This window comes from Podarcis bocagei (assembly GCF_964188305.1).
Source record: "Podarcis bocagei genome assembly, chromosome: 13".
In the NCBI taxonomy this organism is placed as follows: Eukaryota; Metazoa; Chordata; class Lepidosauria; order Squamata; family Lacertidae; genus Podarcis; species Podarcis bocagei.
The window spans coordinates 25,148,116-25,162,815 of record NC_138138.1 but is presented as its reverse complement, the minus strand read 5'-3'; the positions used below and the strand labels follow the sequence as shown (position 1 = coordinate 25,162,815).

The window sequence follows — 14,700 nt, the reverse complement described above, 5'->3', positions numbered from 1 at the left end:
GTCTGGAGATTGGAGGAAAAGCTATGTTAGGCTGAGATCTCTATCAGGCCTAGCAGTTCAGACTCCCCTTGAATTACTCCAGTAATTCCAGAGGTCAAGCATTTGGGATTTCCCTAGTGGAGCTCATGCAACTCTGCTCTTCATCACAGTTGGTTTGCCAAATATTTGCTTGTTCCGCATGTGTCATGATCTTGGTTTTCTTCTGCACCGAGTTCTGCCTTGCCACAAGTCCCCAATTTGTTCTTTGAAGCAAAGCGGGATTTCCTGTGTGCTGCCTTGGCTTGTTTCCTTCGTTAGAGGGAAGTGGCTGCTGGATGCAGCAAATCTAATTTGCGCTGGGAGGAAGGGAACCTGGTTGCTGCATTAGGACCAAGGGGACAGTCTCCGATCACTAAGAAACCACTAACAACAAAAGTCCCAGTTTATGAAAGAGAGGCCTGTGAGTTGATATTAGCCTTGGTAAACCAAATGGAGACTCATGAATAGAGGCAATGTACCTCTTGATTGTTGGTAGCCTGGAACAGGGCATGACTGTTACATTCTACTCAACCCATGCGCTTCCTATGGCATCTGGCTGGTCACTCTTGAAAATGAGTGTTGAGCTAAGTGGCCTGACCCAGCAAAGGAATTTTTTGCAGTTCACACCTATATATCTGTATTCAGAAGTATGCCCACTTTAAATTCAGTGGGGATTACTCCCAGGAAAGTGGATATGAGATTGCAGCCTAAGTCATCTTGCATGCAGGAAAGCAGGAGTGGTGGAGAGAATCAAGATTGTTCGTACATCTGGCTGTGGATTATTGTTAGCTTTTCCCACCTCGTACAGTGGTACCTCGGGTTACGAACTTAATTCGTTCGGGAGGTCCGTTCTTAACCTGAAACCTTTCTTAACCTGAGGCGTGCTTTCGCTAATGGGGCCTCCCGCTGCCGCCACGCCGCCACCATGTGATTTCTATTCTCATCCTGGGGCAAAGTTCATAACCCAAGGTACTACTTCCGGTTTAGCGGGGTTTGTAACCTGAAGCGTTTGTAATCCAAAGTGTTTGTAACCCGAGGTACCACTGTATGTCTGATAATAATAATAATAATAATAATAATAATAATAATAATAATAATAATAATAATAATAGAATTTATATACCACCCTATACCTGGAGGTCTCAGGGCGGTTCACAGAAAAGATCAACTTAAAAACACCATATATATATAAACAAAATAAAAACAACAACCCAATAACACCCCCCTGCTTTATACATTGTATAAACAAAGCAACATGCAGAGGCAGCCTCCAAAATTCTGCACTGATAATTCTGTGCTAAAGAAAGTGAATTCTGGGATGCAAATAATCATATGTGTTTATCATTTAGGGTTATTTATCTTCTTCTTCTTCTTGTTGTTGTTTCTTACCCTGCCTCTCACCTCAGAGTCCCAACAATTTAAATATACAATATTTAAAATCGGAGCAAACAGAAACAAATTTGTTTTACAAAGCTATTCTGCTTCTTTTAGTTTCCGAAGAAAGGAAGAAAACTTTAAGAACAAGAAAAAGAACAGTATAGGGAGAAGCAAAGGGGGGCTCCAGGCAACCATTTTGCCTCCCTGTTGTTAATTGTGGAGGACTCAGGATTCCTTGCAGATCTCCCCCACTTGGGTCAGCAGAGTTATTTGTGTAGCTGCAGTAAAATCTGCACTGACTCTGAGATTCCAGTTGAAAATGGATGAAGGGGCCGCAACTGTTGTGTGGAATGTTTAAGCCACTTTTGAAGATCAAAGCTGAGGTGCTGCTACAGGACTGATATATTATCTAGGCAGACATTTCTTAAAGGCAGAAAGTAATTTTCCGTTTCTCGGAGGCTCGCGTGGCTTCTTTCTGTTGTTATCTTCAGATTTGCGCACCAGATAGCTGTATCAGATACAACGTAGTACAAATTAACATCTTGCCCTGCTTCTGGGGAAACATATACCATATCTGTGGTAATTACTTCACAGACATTAGCAGCGAGAAGAATAGGAAAGGAAGGAGAATGCAACAAGACCATAGTTAATGTATAAATCCGCACAATCCCACCACCACTAAGAAAACCCCTACCAAGCTCTGGTCTGAAGTAAAGATTAAGCAGGACGTCATGCTGATGCATTAAGAAGCCATGGTTTCGGTTTCGTACTGTCATTGAACTAATCATCCTGAGCGACTAGGGCAGGGGAGGGGACCTTTTTCTACCTGGAAGTTTTCACAGAACCTTGCAGGAGCCACAAGCCAGAAGTGGGTGTTTCTAAGACAAAAGTGGTTAGAAACAATGGAAGGGACTTTTATCTTGATACAGTAAAGCAGACTTCCTCAACCTCGACCCTCTAGATGTTTTGAGACTACAGTTCCCATCATCCCTGACTTCTGGTCCTGCTAGCTAGGGATCATGGGAGTTGTAGGCCAAAACATCTGAAGGGCCGAGGTTGAGGAAGCCTGCAGTAGAGGCTATCTACCAGCCGCACAAGTCTTACACACATTGCCCTTTCCATCCTCCATCAAAACAAGGAAGAGATACAGTATTGTCATTGTCTCGCCAGAGTGGTGCATGCTCTGGTTATCTCCCGCTTGGACTACTGCAATGCACTCTACGTGGGGCTACCTTTGAAGGTGACTCGGAAACTACAACTAATCCAGAATGCGGCAGCTAGACTGGTGACTGGGAGCGGCTGCCGAGACCATATAACACCAGTCTTGAAAGACCTGCATTGGCTCCCAGTACGTTTCCGAGCACAATTCAAAGTGTTGGTGCTGACCTTTAAAGCCCTAAACGGCCTCGGTCCAGTATACCTGAAGGAGCGTCTCCACCCCCATCATTCTGCCCGGACGCTGAGGTCCAGCGCCGAGGGCCTTCTGGCGGTTCCCTCATTGCGAGAAGCAAAGCTACAGGGAACCAGGCGGAGGGCCTTCTTGGTAGTGGCGCCCGCCCTGTGGAACGCCCTTCCAGCAGATGTCAAAGCGATAAACAACTACCTGACATTCAGGAGACATCTTAAGGCAGCCCTGTTCAGGGAAGTTTTTAACGTGTGATATCTTATTATATTTTTGGTTTTTATGGAAGCCGCCCAGAGTGGCTGGGGAGGCCCAGCCAGATGGGCGGGGTATAAATAATAAATTATTATTATTATTATTATTATTGTGCAAGGATCCATTCTGTCAGGGGAAAGCACTCTGTACAGAGCAGGGCTACTGAGGGGGCGTGGCCAGGAAGAGTCCCAAGGACCGGTGAGAGGGGCTACATTTAGCGCCCGGCCCAAGTTTCCCCATACCTAAACTCTGAGAAAAAGAACTGGATGTAGTTTAACTTGACATGAAAAAATACACTTATGAATCGCTAATAGGAATGTCTGTCTATTTAGTTATTTATTTAGAAACCCTTTGTGTTTTAAGTTTAGGCTGGTTTGCAATTGCATTTACGACTTTTAAAGGAAGTGTTCCATCTTGGTGGAAATAGCCCGGTGCACCAACTTGCTTGTAAAAAAGAAAAATGTTCTGTGTGTTCCTAGGTTTCCAGATTCAGTGGCCAAGATGGCACAGTGGAACCAGCTGCAGCAGCTGGACACCCGGTATTTGGAGCAGCTCCACCAGCTCTACAGCGACAGCTTTCCGATGGAGCTGCGGCAGTTCCTTGCGCCCTGGATAGAGAGCCAGGACTGGTGAGCCATTGGACTTTTCTCAGTATTTGTGCCTGTGTACACCCACACAGAGAAATTGAGTGGCTGGCTTTGAGTGAGATCCTTTCCTAACGCCAGAGCTCTGCAAATTGACATAGGAAAAATTAAAGGGGGGTGTTCTGATGGAAACAAATTTTGTTGCACAGTAAAATGCCATTCTTTAATGGGTTGACCCAGGGGTGCTCAGCCTCTCTCTTCTTGGAGACCCAGAGCATGGCCATGCATGTATTGCACTATGCAAACTGACCCCCATATGCATGATCAAGTTACGAGGCTTTTTAGTGGTGGAGGGTCACCACTGAAGCAAGGTTCCCATCTCTATAGAGTCTTAGTGCTGCCCAGTCAGTATGAAAGAGGGAGCTTTTCAGCCACTGAGAAGAAGTCTTCTCACACTTTGTGCTGATTGGAGCCAATCAAAGTGAAAGGAGAGAAGTCAGCCATGAGGATTAGCTCCTAGGGTCACTCTGGAGGAAGCTGAGGTCACTGAGGAGGAGTTGTGCTGTTTGCTCCAAAAGTAACATGATGAAAGTGTGGAGTTATTTCTTCCTTGCAATCTTTCTTCCTTGCATTTTTTTTTAAAACACCAACTTGAACAATATTTTGCAGAGAGACATTGAGGGCCAGGCAAAACTGCTCTGGGGATTGAACCTAACCTACAGGCTGCTGGTTTAATGATCTAGATCAAGCGTGGGGAATCTTTGGCCCTCCAGATGCTGTTGGGACTCCCAATTCCCATCAAGCCCAGCCAGCACGATTAATGGGCAGGGATGATGGGAGTTGGAATCCAACAATATCATGGGGGGGGGGCACACACACAAGCTCCTAATCCCTGATCTAAATGCTCAAACCATCATGACCTTCCAATTGGCATCCTGTAAATTCTTTATTATGATAAAGCAATGTGGCTTATAGCTGAAATCCAGAGATTTCCAAGAACCTTCACTTTGTGGGCGTATTCTCTTGAGCGAGAGTTTGCTCTTGATTCCGTTCTTGCAAAACTCGCTGGAAATTCCCAGAAACCTTTTTGCCTCTTGAAAAACATACAGAAGCTTCCTGATATTAATTGTGCTTCCTGTTTCTAATGGAAGAAGTGGCATTTGTGGAATGAAACTGAGAGGAGATTCCTGGCCTCCGGAATCGCCTCCTCCGTTTCCAACATTGTGACTGAGAGGTGCTGTTAATTATGAAGCCAAAGCTTGGGTTAGTGTCCAGAAGTACAAAAAACACTTTGGGGAGGGGGACAATATAAAGATGTGAGTGTTGATACCCCAAACCAGCCCGATGAGGACCTGAGAATGCTGGCTGGTTGGGGCATAGGAGGATGGGAATCCCACTCTGATGCCATTATAGACAGTCATGACTTCTCCTAAATAATTATGGGAGCTGTAGTTCTTTAGAGAGTTGTTATGCGCCCCTATTCCTTACCCAGAACTACAATTCCCAGGGTTCCCTGTGAAGGGGGACTGATTGCTAAATTCTGAGAACCATACAGAATTGTAGGGCTGAAAGGGGCCCTGAAGATCGTTTCGTCCACCCCCTGCAATCCAGGAATATGCAGCTGTCCCATAACGGTGATTGAATCTGCAACTTTGACATTATCAGAACCAAATATGGATATCAGAAATATCCAGAATTGTAGCTCTGTGAGGGGAATAGGCTTGACTGTGTTAAAGTAGTATAATAGCGCTTCAAATGTGTGGTGCGGACGTGGCTTGGTGTGAAGAAGGAGCACTTGGCACTACAGTGTTGTTGTTTTTTGTCATGCCCCGGGTGCTGTTTTTGTTAAGCCTTGTTTCCTTCTGATCTGTACAGGGCCTACGCTGCCAGCAAGGAGTCCCACGCCACGTTGGTGTTCCACAACCTCCTGGGTGAAATTGACCAGCAGTACAGCCGCTTCTTACAGGAATCCAATGTCCTCTACCAGCACAACCTGCGCCGGATCAAGCAGTTCCTGCAGGTAGGAGGAGCTGGCAGGTCCTGGGTTTGGGAGGGTCTTGTGTTTTGTGGGCACCCGCAACCCCCCCCAAAAAAGTGCCAACCCAAGTCATAAAACTCGGGAGATGGGAATGATGGTGTTCAATCCACTCTTGACAGGAGGCAGTGATGAAGGTCACCAACTTAGATGGCTTCAAAAGAGGATTGGACAGATCCATAGAGGAGAGAGCAATCGATGGCTACTAAGTTGGATTTATAGGAACTACTACAAACTATCTGAAAGAGTAGGATGGCGGGAGAGCGTTGGATTTTGTCCTTGCACAGAGCGTTGCTGAAATTTGCAAGGCCAGATTTGATGGAATAGTTTGATGGTTTAGGGAACTCTTAATAGCACAGATTAAAGAGAGATGTTGAGCCCTGAGCTTGGGAGCAATGCCCACGACAGGCTTATTTTAGCTTTTACGATGACATCCCGTTGGACATAAATTCTCGGCTGCTCATGCTGGGTGCCCAGCATATATTTTCACCTGCTGCCCTGAATCTGAAACCAGCACGTAACACTTCTTTTACGTGCTCCCATAGAAGAAGTGCCCAACTGCCCCGTCGCTGCATTCCTCCAAATCAAGGCTGGGTTTCTTAAGAAAAGCTTGGCATCCTCACCTAGGTTTTGCTCTCCCTGTGTGGCAGTCATTCATTCCGTTCCCGTTCCTCTTCCTCTCTTACAGAGCAGGTACCTGGAGAAGCCCATGGAGATTGCCCGCATTGTGGCCCGCTGCCTCTGGGAGGAGAACAGGCTGTTGCAGACAGCAGCCACGGCAGCCCAGGTGAGAGGATGCTGTCGGGAGCAGCTTGTTCAGCTGTTGCCACCATTTCCCGTAAGGGACTCGCCAGCCGCGTGGGTGTTTAGAACACGAGCCAAGCAGTGAATCACATTGACAGCTCTTGGTGCAAATACACCGTGATCAGTGCATCCTCCTATGTCCATATGCTGCTACTGCTGTTTGCAGCAGGGAGGGAGAAACCTGGGACCCTCCAAAAGTTGTTGGGAGTACGGCCCACACACCATCCATTGAACACGCTGGCGGGGGCTGACGGGAATTGGGAGGCCCAACCCGTTCCCTGTCCTTGGGTTATAAGGGGCAAAAAGCTTGATGGTTGACACAACGGGCCTTTCCTTTCATGTTTCTTCCAAAGCCTACACCTTTGCATGCCAGGAAGCAGTGCCTCGCAGCTAGGGTAGCACACACCACCCCAAAACAGGTCCCTGCACGCTTTTGCCTCGGTTGCTGCAACACGCCTTGAGCTTTTCCCTTGTCAATATTTCTTTTCTGCGTTCGGGTTTGAAATGCAGCCATTTTTTAATTCTGTGGCTGGAACGGTTGAAAGGCAGCGTGGTCTTGCAGGTGTTGGCCCCCCAGGGTGGATCATTCAGCACAGTATTTCCTTTTGCCATGAGACAAGCCTGTGCAGCTGTATGCTACTGAGCAGAGCAAATGGCTCGCTGGCCTGTGCCAGCTTGAAGCTTCACCATGGGGATGGGGGGGTGGGAGGAAGTAGCACCAAAAGAGCTCCTGCACTGACATTATCCTCTTTCCTTGAGTGAGGACACTCAGAGGTGAGTGAGTGCAAGTGGCCAATGCTAGGCAACTCTGGGTGTTCAGTCAACACACCCACACCCCGTGGCTTCTTGTTCACCCTTTTTTATTATGCAGCTCAGCTGTTTTCTCCTAGGCAAAGTCAAAGAGGTCTTTAAATGCCACCCCCAGCACTCATCAGGATTTTCTCTGTGGACACCTCAGGGCTTACTCTGATTTGCTAATGTCTCAGTCTGGATCAGAATGTATTTACCATGTGATAGTCTCTCTCAGGTTTGCTCTTCTTAAAAAGAATAAAAGAAATTGCAGCCATGAAGGGCCTCAGTCTGGATCAAGGCAACAACAGGGCAGCAGGAGGCTGGCTTTCCCTCCTTCTCATTTGCTGTTTTCTCCAGAAGGTGTAATTTGCTGCAGTGGCCCCTTCAGAAGCAAATAGGGGGGGGGGGGTTCGGAGGGGGGGAAGGGTGCTTACAGTATGAAAACAGCACAGGCGGAAATGTCAGGTGTTCCTTTGCTGTGTATCGTCGTCCCAATCTGTGTTGGGGAACGGAACTCCCTGCAGATGCAGGTTGAAAAATGCATGAAAAGGTAGGATAGATGCTTAATAAAAGGAACCCCCTGCTTGTCTCATACCAGAGAGAAGCCCTTTGCCTTCATCTCAACAGATACAGGGGCAATGTTGGTGGAACCAACACTGCTGGCACGTCCACCTCTGCTTAACTCCCAGCGTGTCCCCTGTTTTGGCAAGACGTGACAAAACGCTGGCTAGACAATTCCACAGACACCCCCCAGGGGAAAACGCTGCCACCTCTAAACTGGCTGGCTTGTTGCAGTGTTCAGGAATGAGGCAGGTGCCAAGGCATGCTGCCTGATTGCTCCTGCTTTGCACCTTCCAGGCCGGAACGGGGATAGGTGAGCCAGGATGTTTCCTGCTAATGCCCAAATGTTTTGTTTGGTTTGATGACCCGCAGCCATGTTCAGTTGTTGATTTGTGGCTTGTGTGGGAACAAAAATTAAACCAGGCCCAGATTCGGATGTAGCAGGAAGCCACAGAGCCTCCGGGGGTTTTTTATCCCATTCACACTGGGGAGGAGCAAGGAAGGAACAACCTGATAACATGTACCTGGCAAAGGGACACACAACTCAGTGGATGAGTAGGCGGTCCAAGCTCTGGCAGGGCTGGGAATGTCCCTTGCCTGAAATCCAGGAGAGCCATTGCCAGTCAGGCAGGCGATACCGAGCCAGGTGGACCGGTGACCAGAGCTCAACGTTCATGTGTGTGTTCCTGTTAAGTTACAGTAAGCCAGAAAGTCTGGTTTATTACATTTACACTCGGCCAAAACTGATTTATGAACTTCTTTTATATGGCTTAAAATCTCTTAATGTCTTATCTCTCTCCTCCTCCCCGCTTTAATACAGCAAGGTGGGCAGGCAAACCACCCTACGGCTGCCGTGGTGACGGAGAAGCAGCAGATGCTGGAGCAACACTTGCAAGATGTCAGGAAAAGGGTGCAGGTAGGTGGGAGAGCTGCTCTCTCTCTCTCTCTCTCTCTCTCTCTCTCTCTCTCTCTCTCTTGCTCCAAAGTTTCAAGCTTGCCTAGAGTTTGTGACTCCTCCCCAACCTCCTATTCCTTGGCTTTTTCTTGCAGGACTTGGAGCAAAAGATGAAAGTGGTGGAAAACCTCCAGGATGACTTTGACTTCAACTACAAGACCTTGAAGAGTCAAGGCGGTAGGTGGGAGCTTGCTGGGGGAAAGGAGATAACAACTTTTCCATCGCGGCAAATTCATGGATGGGGAGATGCCCTTCAGTCCTCATCCTTTGGGGAGCAAGGGGGCTCGTGCAGCCCAGGCGCTTAACTTTCCTTTTAAATCGGGGGAGCTTCTGGCCTGCAGACTTCACGAGGCATGCCTGGCCTCAGCATTGGGTCTGCCAGGGCATTTCTGCCAAGCCACACCGGCCTGCGTCACTCCCGATGTCGGGTTGCGGGGCTGGTAAGGATGCGCTGAGCCAAAAGGGGCTTGCAAAGCCCTCTACGCAGCGCTCCAAAATACACGCCAGCGAACTGATAGCTGGGCATCACACTTTCACGTGAGCTCTGCAACTTTGGGTGGGCAAACGTCATTCGCCTGAGACCATCGCACACCTGTCACACTTGGCATGCAGAGGGTGGGTGAAGATAATAATCTGGCCTGCTGGCCAGATCCAGTTCACCACCCCGTGAACCTTGTAGACTGGCTGCAGTTCTCACCAGGAACATGATACCCATCATCTCCCAAATCTGTCCTACATGGGGCTGCTGAAGAGGAACAGGATGCCCAAATGCCTGAAAGAGGAATTAGGCCAGCCTTTCTTAATCTGGTGCCCCTCCATCTGTTGCTTTAGACCAGGCATAAGCAAATTTGGCCCTCCAGATGTTTTTTCGGACTACAATTCCCATCATCCCTGACCACTGGTCCTGTTAGCTAGGGATCATGGGAGTTGTAGTCTCAAAACACCTGGAGGGCCGAGTTTGCCTTTGCCTGCTTTAGACTATAGCTCCCACCATCCCTGGCCGTTGGGCCATGTTGGCTAGGGCAGGTGGTAGTTGGGAATCCCCAACAGCATCTGAATTAGGCTGACCAATACAGGTGTGCAGAGGGGAAGAACTAAGAAACTCCAGGAGCCTCTGACATGTTTCCCTGCCCCTCTCCCGCTGCTTTTCTTTAGACATGCAGGATCTGAACGGGAACAACCAGTCGGTGACGCGGCAGAAGATGCAGCAGCTGGAGCAGATGCTGACAGCCCTGGATCAGATGCGGAGGGTAAGTAAGGGCGGCTCCTCCCCAGCTCCAAAAAACCCCACCTGAACTGCTATTGACTAAGGCGGAATGATGTGGAATATGCCTGGTTTTGCAGCATGTGACCCGGGAGAAAAGCATCCAGCTTTAGCACAGAGCTTCCTCCATGCTGAACATTGATGCTTATAGCAAGCCAAGGGGCATCGCCTTTCTGTCTCTAATAGGGATGAGTCACACACCATGATTATTTAGCTCCATGTCTCTTGGCCAGGTGACTTGCTGCTGGATGTGCGAGCTGGCTCCATTTCAGACAACGACATTTCAGATTTCCTTACTTGATGCAAAAGTCTCTATCTCTGGAGTTCGCCTCTGTCATACATGAAAACCACGGAGAGGCAAGTTTGCATGTAAACAGAGGAAGCAGAATGGAGTCCTGAATGTTGCTGTTTCCTTCCTTACCTAGGGGATTGTGAGCGAGCTGGCTGGGCTCTTGTCGGCCATGGAGTACGTGCAGAAGACGCTGGTCGACGACGAGTTGGCTGACTGGAAGAGGAGGCAGCAGATCGCATGCATCGGTGGCCCACCCAACATCTGCCTTGACCGCCTAGAGAACTGGTGAGAGCCAAATGCCCTTGACTGCCCACTACCTTTTCAAGGCTTCCAAAGCGAGAATCTGATTGACAGTGGATTGTCCTTACTTTAATACACCTCAGAGCAGAGGAGGGTGTTAGGAGCCACAGAGCAGCATTGACCAAATGTGGAGGACAGAACAGGCAAAGATCAATTTCGGCCCTCCAGTTCTCTCTGTCTGGCCCTTGGACAGGCTGCTTCCTGTCAGAGCAAGTACTGGGCTTAGCTGAGCCATAGTGGTCCTTTGCTTGCAGAGATTTGGATGGAACGTGGCACCAGTGAGGTTTCCCAAAGGGGAGCGCACAGCTGTTCAAAAGCATTATCAAGACAATGTCCAGTTAACACAGTAGTGTTGTTTTCTTTTTAAGACGTGTGTGTGTCTGTAGCTCACTTTCTTCTCCCTTTCCGCAGGATCACGTCCCTTGCTGAGTCGCAGCTTCAGACCCGCCAGCAGATTAAGAAGCTCGAGGAGCTCCAGCAGAAGGTCTCCTACAAGGGCGACCCCATCGTTCAGCACCGGCCCTTGCTGGAGGAGCGCATCGTGGAGCTATTCAGGAACCTCATGAAGAGGTATGTTGGCCTGCTGCCCTTCCCCTGAGGCTGCGGGGTGGGATGCTGCTGCCGAGAGCATGTTCATCTGGGAACCTTCTGCTGAATCTGGAAGTTTGGACCAGCACCCAATTCCCACCACTGAACTCTCTCTCTCCCTCTCCCTCTCCCTCTCTCTCTCTCTCTTTCTCTGTTCCCACCCTCACCCCGCCCACAGTGCATTTGTGGTGGAGCGCCAGCCCTGTATGCCAATGCACCCGGATCGCCCACTGGTTATCAAAACTGGAGTACAGTTCACGACAAAAGTGCGGTGAGTTGTTGGTTTTGTGTGTGCGCATGCATTATATGGGGCGGAGGGTCAGTTATATGTTGCTGAATGTTGCAAGGCTTAGGGCAGATAAAATAAAGTAGTTCTTTACGTGGCCCATAGTCAAACTGTGGAACTCACTCCTGCAGGAAGCAGTGATATGCCACCAACTTGGATGGCTTTAACAGAGGGTTGGGCAAATTCATGGAGGAAGAGAGGGCTGTCATTCTAGCTAGGATGGCTGTGCTCTGCTTTCCACGGTTGGAGGCAGCAGTACTTCTGAATACCAGTTGCTGAAAACCACAGGAGGGGAGACTGGCTCTTGTGTGCGAGTCCTCCGTGTGGGTTTCCTCTTGGGGTATCTTGTCAGCCACTGTGAGAACGGGATGCTGGACTAGATGGGGCATTGACCTGATCCAGCAGGCTGTTCTGATGTTCTGCATACCTTCTACACTTAAAATTCTGCGTCAGAAAATCGGCATTCTGCAACAGTATAAATTATACAGACTTTGCGTTTATGTGCTTGGCTTTTCACATTTTATTCCACTTCTGCTAGGCTTGGGGAGAGGGGCAAAGTGGGGAAAAGACAGGGAACCTCATGTGCTGTTGGGAATCCTTCTCAGCCTCTCTTTCCTCCCTACTCACAACCACCTCCCATTCTAGCTTCTGAGGCTTAAACTGGGCAATACCCACATATTTTCAAGTTTGTTAGTACAGCCTAGAAACTTGTTTTTTGTCTCCTCTTCCCCAAAAAAGAGGAGCACAGTGCGATTAAGCGTCACAGTGGTGATATATTGAAGCTCTCTTGCCTGAAAAGCATCTGTACACAGTGAAACTAGTTTCAATGGACATGGACTGTGTTCTCCTTGTTAACCTGGTGCCCCTTCCAAGGGGCAGCAGCTGCCCAGCTGGTCCCCCCCCCAAAAAAAACACCCCCAACCATTTGGAGCATATGAATAGCATATGAGGGATAGGGGTGCATGGAGAAAGGGTGAGATTTGTGTCTTTGGAAGCTAACGTGAAGTTTTGACTTCTGCAGGTTACTGGTTAAATTTCCTGAGCTGAACTACCAGCTGAAAATCAAAGTTTGCATTGACAAGTAAGTCCAGCCCTTTTCATGAACAAACTTGAGGGCAGGGATTGTGGGCAGAGGTTCCTTTAAATATATATAACTGACTTTCTGGCTCACGCTGGTCAAACCATGGCTTAGTGCTGGCTCCTGGGGGTTGGGTAGATCATAATTGCTTTGCTCCACCTCTGATCCTGCTGTGCCGCTGTGAGCTGAGCCTTGGTTTGCCCGAGTGTTTCACCTGCATCCATTCTTATGGTTTGTCCCGTTTCAGACAAACCATGAGCTGTAACAAAGGTTTGTCCTTGGATCTTTTGCAGCTCATGATTTGCCCCTGGGCTCTTTATAGTTCGGAGTTTATCCAGAGGAGAGAAACCACCAGCCCTAGTTTGAACAGCGCTCTTAAGCCAAAACTATGTCTTAATTCGTAGCAGTGCCAGAGGAAGAGCACAGTGACCACAGCTTCCTATGTAGGAACACCTTGGTACTGAGCCAGCTCTCCCTGCCCATCCTGAAAAAGAGATCAGTTCTTCTGATCCCAAAGTGTGGCAATGATCTTTCCTGGAAGGGGAGGAGAGGCACAGCCCAAACTTGTAAAGCTTGTCTGCTGCTGCAGCAGCTTGGGAGGCCTTTGCAAATATTATTCCTTTAATTATTATGAATATTGATTTGGCTCAGGTTTTGGGTTTGGAGCAATCTTCAGCCTGCCTACCCGCATTCCCTTAAAAGTAGGGAGGAAGGCCCTTTCTTTTCACCTCTGCCCCACAGAACCCCAAGACCTTTTCCCCCAAATGCAGGGGTGAAGAAATCTCTGGCCCCTCCACTTGGGCCCCAGCGCCTGCAAGCTTGGCCAGTAATCGGGGGGGGGGGGTGACAGGGATTTGTAGTCCATCAAGAAGTGGAGAGGGCCTCAGGCTAGCCACCCCTGCTCTAATACCTTCCAGTGATGCCATTGTTGTTGTTATTGTTATTATTATGCTGACTTCTCTGCCAAACCACACCCTGTCCCTCCTGCTGCAGGGGATAGGTGGAATTTAGGGCTGGTCAAGCGGTGTGCACACACTACAGGTGCTGAGACAAGGGGGGGAAGCCGTTTCAAAGCCCAGTAAGTTGGGCACTGGGCGTTGGACCTCTCACCTCCTTCTCAAAGCCTAGATAGCACTTTCCCAGTTTGGGAAGGAGGCCAGAGGGCTCTTGGACCCTGTCAGAGCCTCACGCTTCCTTCCCAAAGCCGGAAGCCTCCTTACCTGCCTTTGGGAAGGCAGTTCGAGGTGGGGTGTGTGGGTGTGCCAGTTTTTTGCCTGACACAGGGCCCCATAGCACCCAAGATGGGCGCTGCTGCAAGCCCTTTCTGATTGCTGCGTACAGCAACCGAATCGGAACGTGCCAATTTGACACTCTCCCTCTTTTTCCTTTCACAGGGATTCCGGTGAAGTTGCTGCCCTCCGGGGGTAAGTTGAAGGCACTGCACCCTGTGGCTTCCTCTCTGCTGAGAGGCATCTCATGGTTTGCAGGCAGCTGCACTTTGTTTGGGAGGAGGGGGGCAGGATCATTTCATTAGCAGTAAAATAATTTTATTTTAAATCATTATATTCAGTTGCTCAATCGCCTTTTAGGGCACAGTGGCTCCCCATCGCCACTACGTTCAAGGCAATAGCTATAAAACGCAGAGCAAAACTATCGTCCGGTTAAAACCCATTAAAACAGAGCCCTTAATAAAAAGCAGACTGAAATAAAAATCAACATTTTGTTGGGGGGAATAGCTGGGAAAATGCTGTTTCCAAAGGCTTGCAAAGAAGGGGACCACTAGTGTTTTCTGGGGTGGGGTACAGCTGCAGAATCTGCTTCCGCAAAATGACCACAAACTTGGATGGCTTTAATAAAAGGGGGGTTAGGCAAAATCAGGGAAGATGAGGGCGGTCAGAGGCTTGTATGTGCCAGAGACAGGATGTCCCCGAACACCGGTTTAGCTGGGAATTGCATTTCGGGGAGAGTGCTCTAGTGCTTGAAAGCTGCTTGCAGCCTCCGGCTGGCCGCAGTGAGTACAGGTCACTGGTCTGATCCAGGGCAGCTGCTCTTTACATTCTAACAGATGGGGTTGGTGATGGTTAATAATGGTATTTTAAATGCTAAAAC

At 48.8% G+C, this 14,700-nt stretch overlaps 1 protein-coding gene across 3 annotated transcripts in view; it reads left to right on the top strand.

The window, feature by feature from the left end:
• Positions 1-14,700, top strand: part of STAT3 (signal transducer and activator of transcription 3) — a gene marked incomplete at its 3' end in the record, with an annotated part of 42,133 nt that overhangs the window by 16,895 nt on the left and 10,538 nt on the right. For all 3 annotated transcript variants that reach the window (XM_081166311.1, XM_081166310.1, XM_081166312.1), the window contains exons 2-12: positions 3,532-3,681; positions 5,512-5,656; positions 6,360-6,458; positions 8,649-8,744; positions 8,879-8,960; positions 9,939-10,033; positions 10,473-10,624; positions 11,051-11,209; positions 11,406-11,498; positions 12,535-12,594; positions 13,986-14,015. In XM_081166311.1, the coding sequence (XP_081022437.1) occupies positions 3,554-3,681; positions 5,512-5,656; positions 6,360-6,458; positions 8,649-8,744; positions 8,879-8,960; positions 9,939-10,033; positions 10,473-10,624; positions 11,051-11,209; positions 11,406-11,498; positions 12,535-12,594; positions 13,986-14,015 (1,139 nt within the window). In that variant the 5' untranslated portion in view covers positions 3,532-3,553. The remainder of the gene's footprint in view (positions 1-3,531; positions 3,682-5,511; positions 5,657-6,359; positions 6,459-8,648; positions 8,745-8,878; positions 8,961-9,938; positions 10,034-10,472; positions 10,625-11,050; positions 11,210-11,405; positions 11,499-12,534; positions 12,595-13,985; positions 14,016-14,700) is intronic.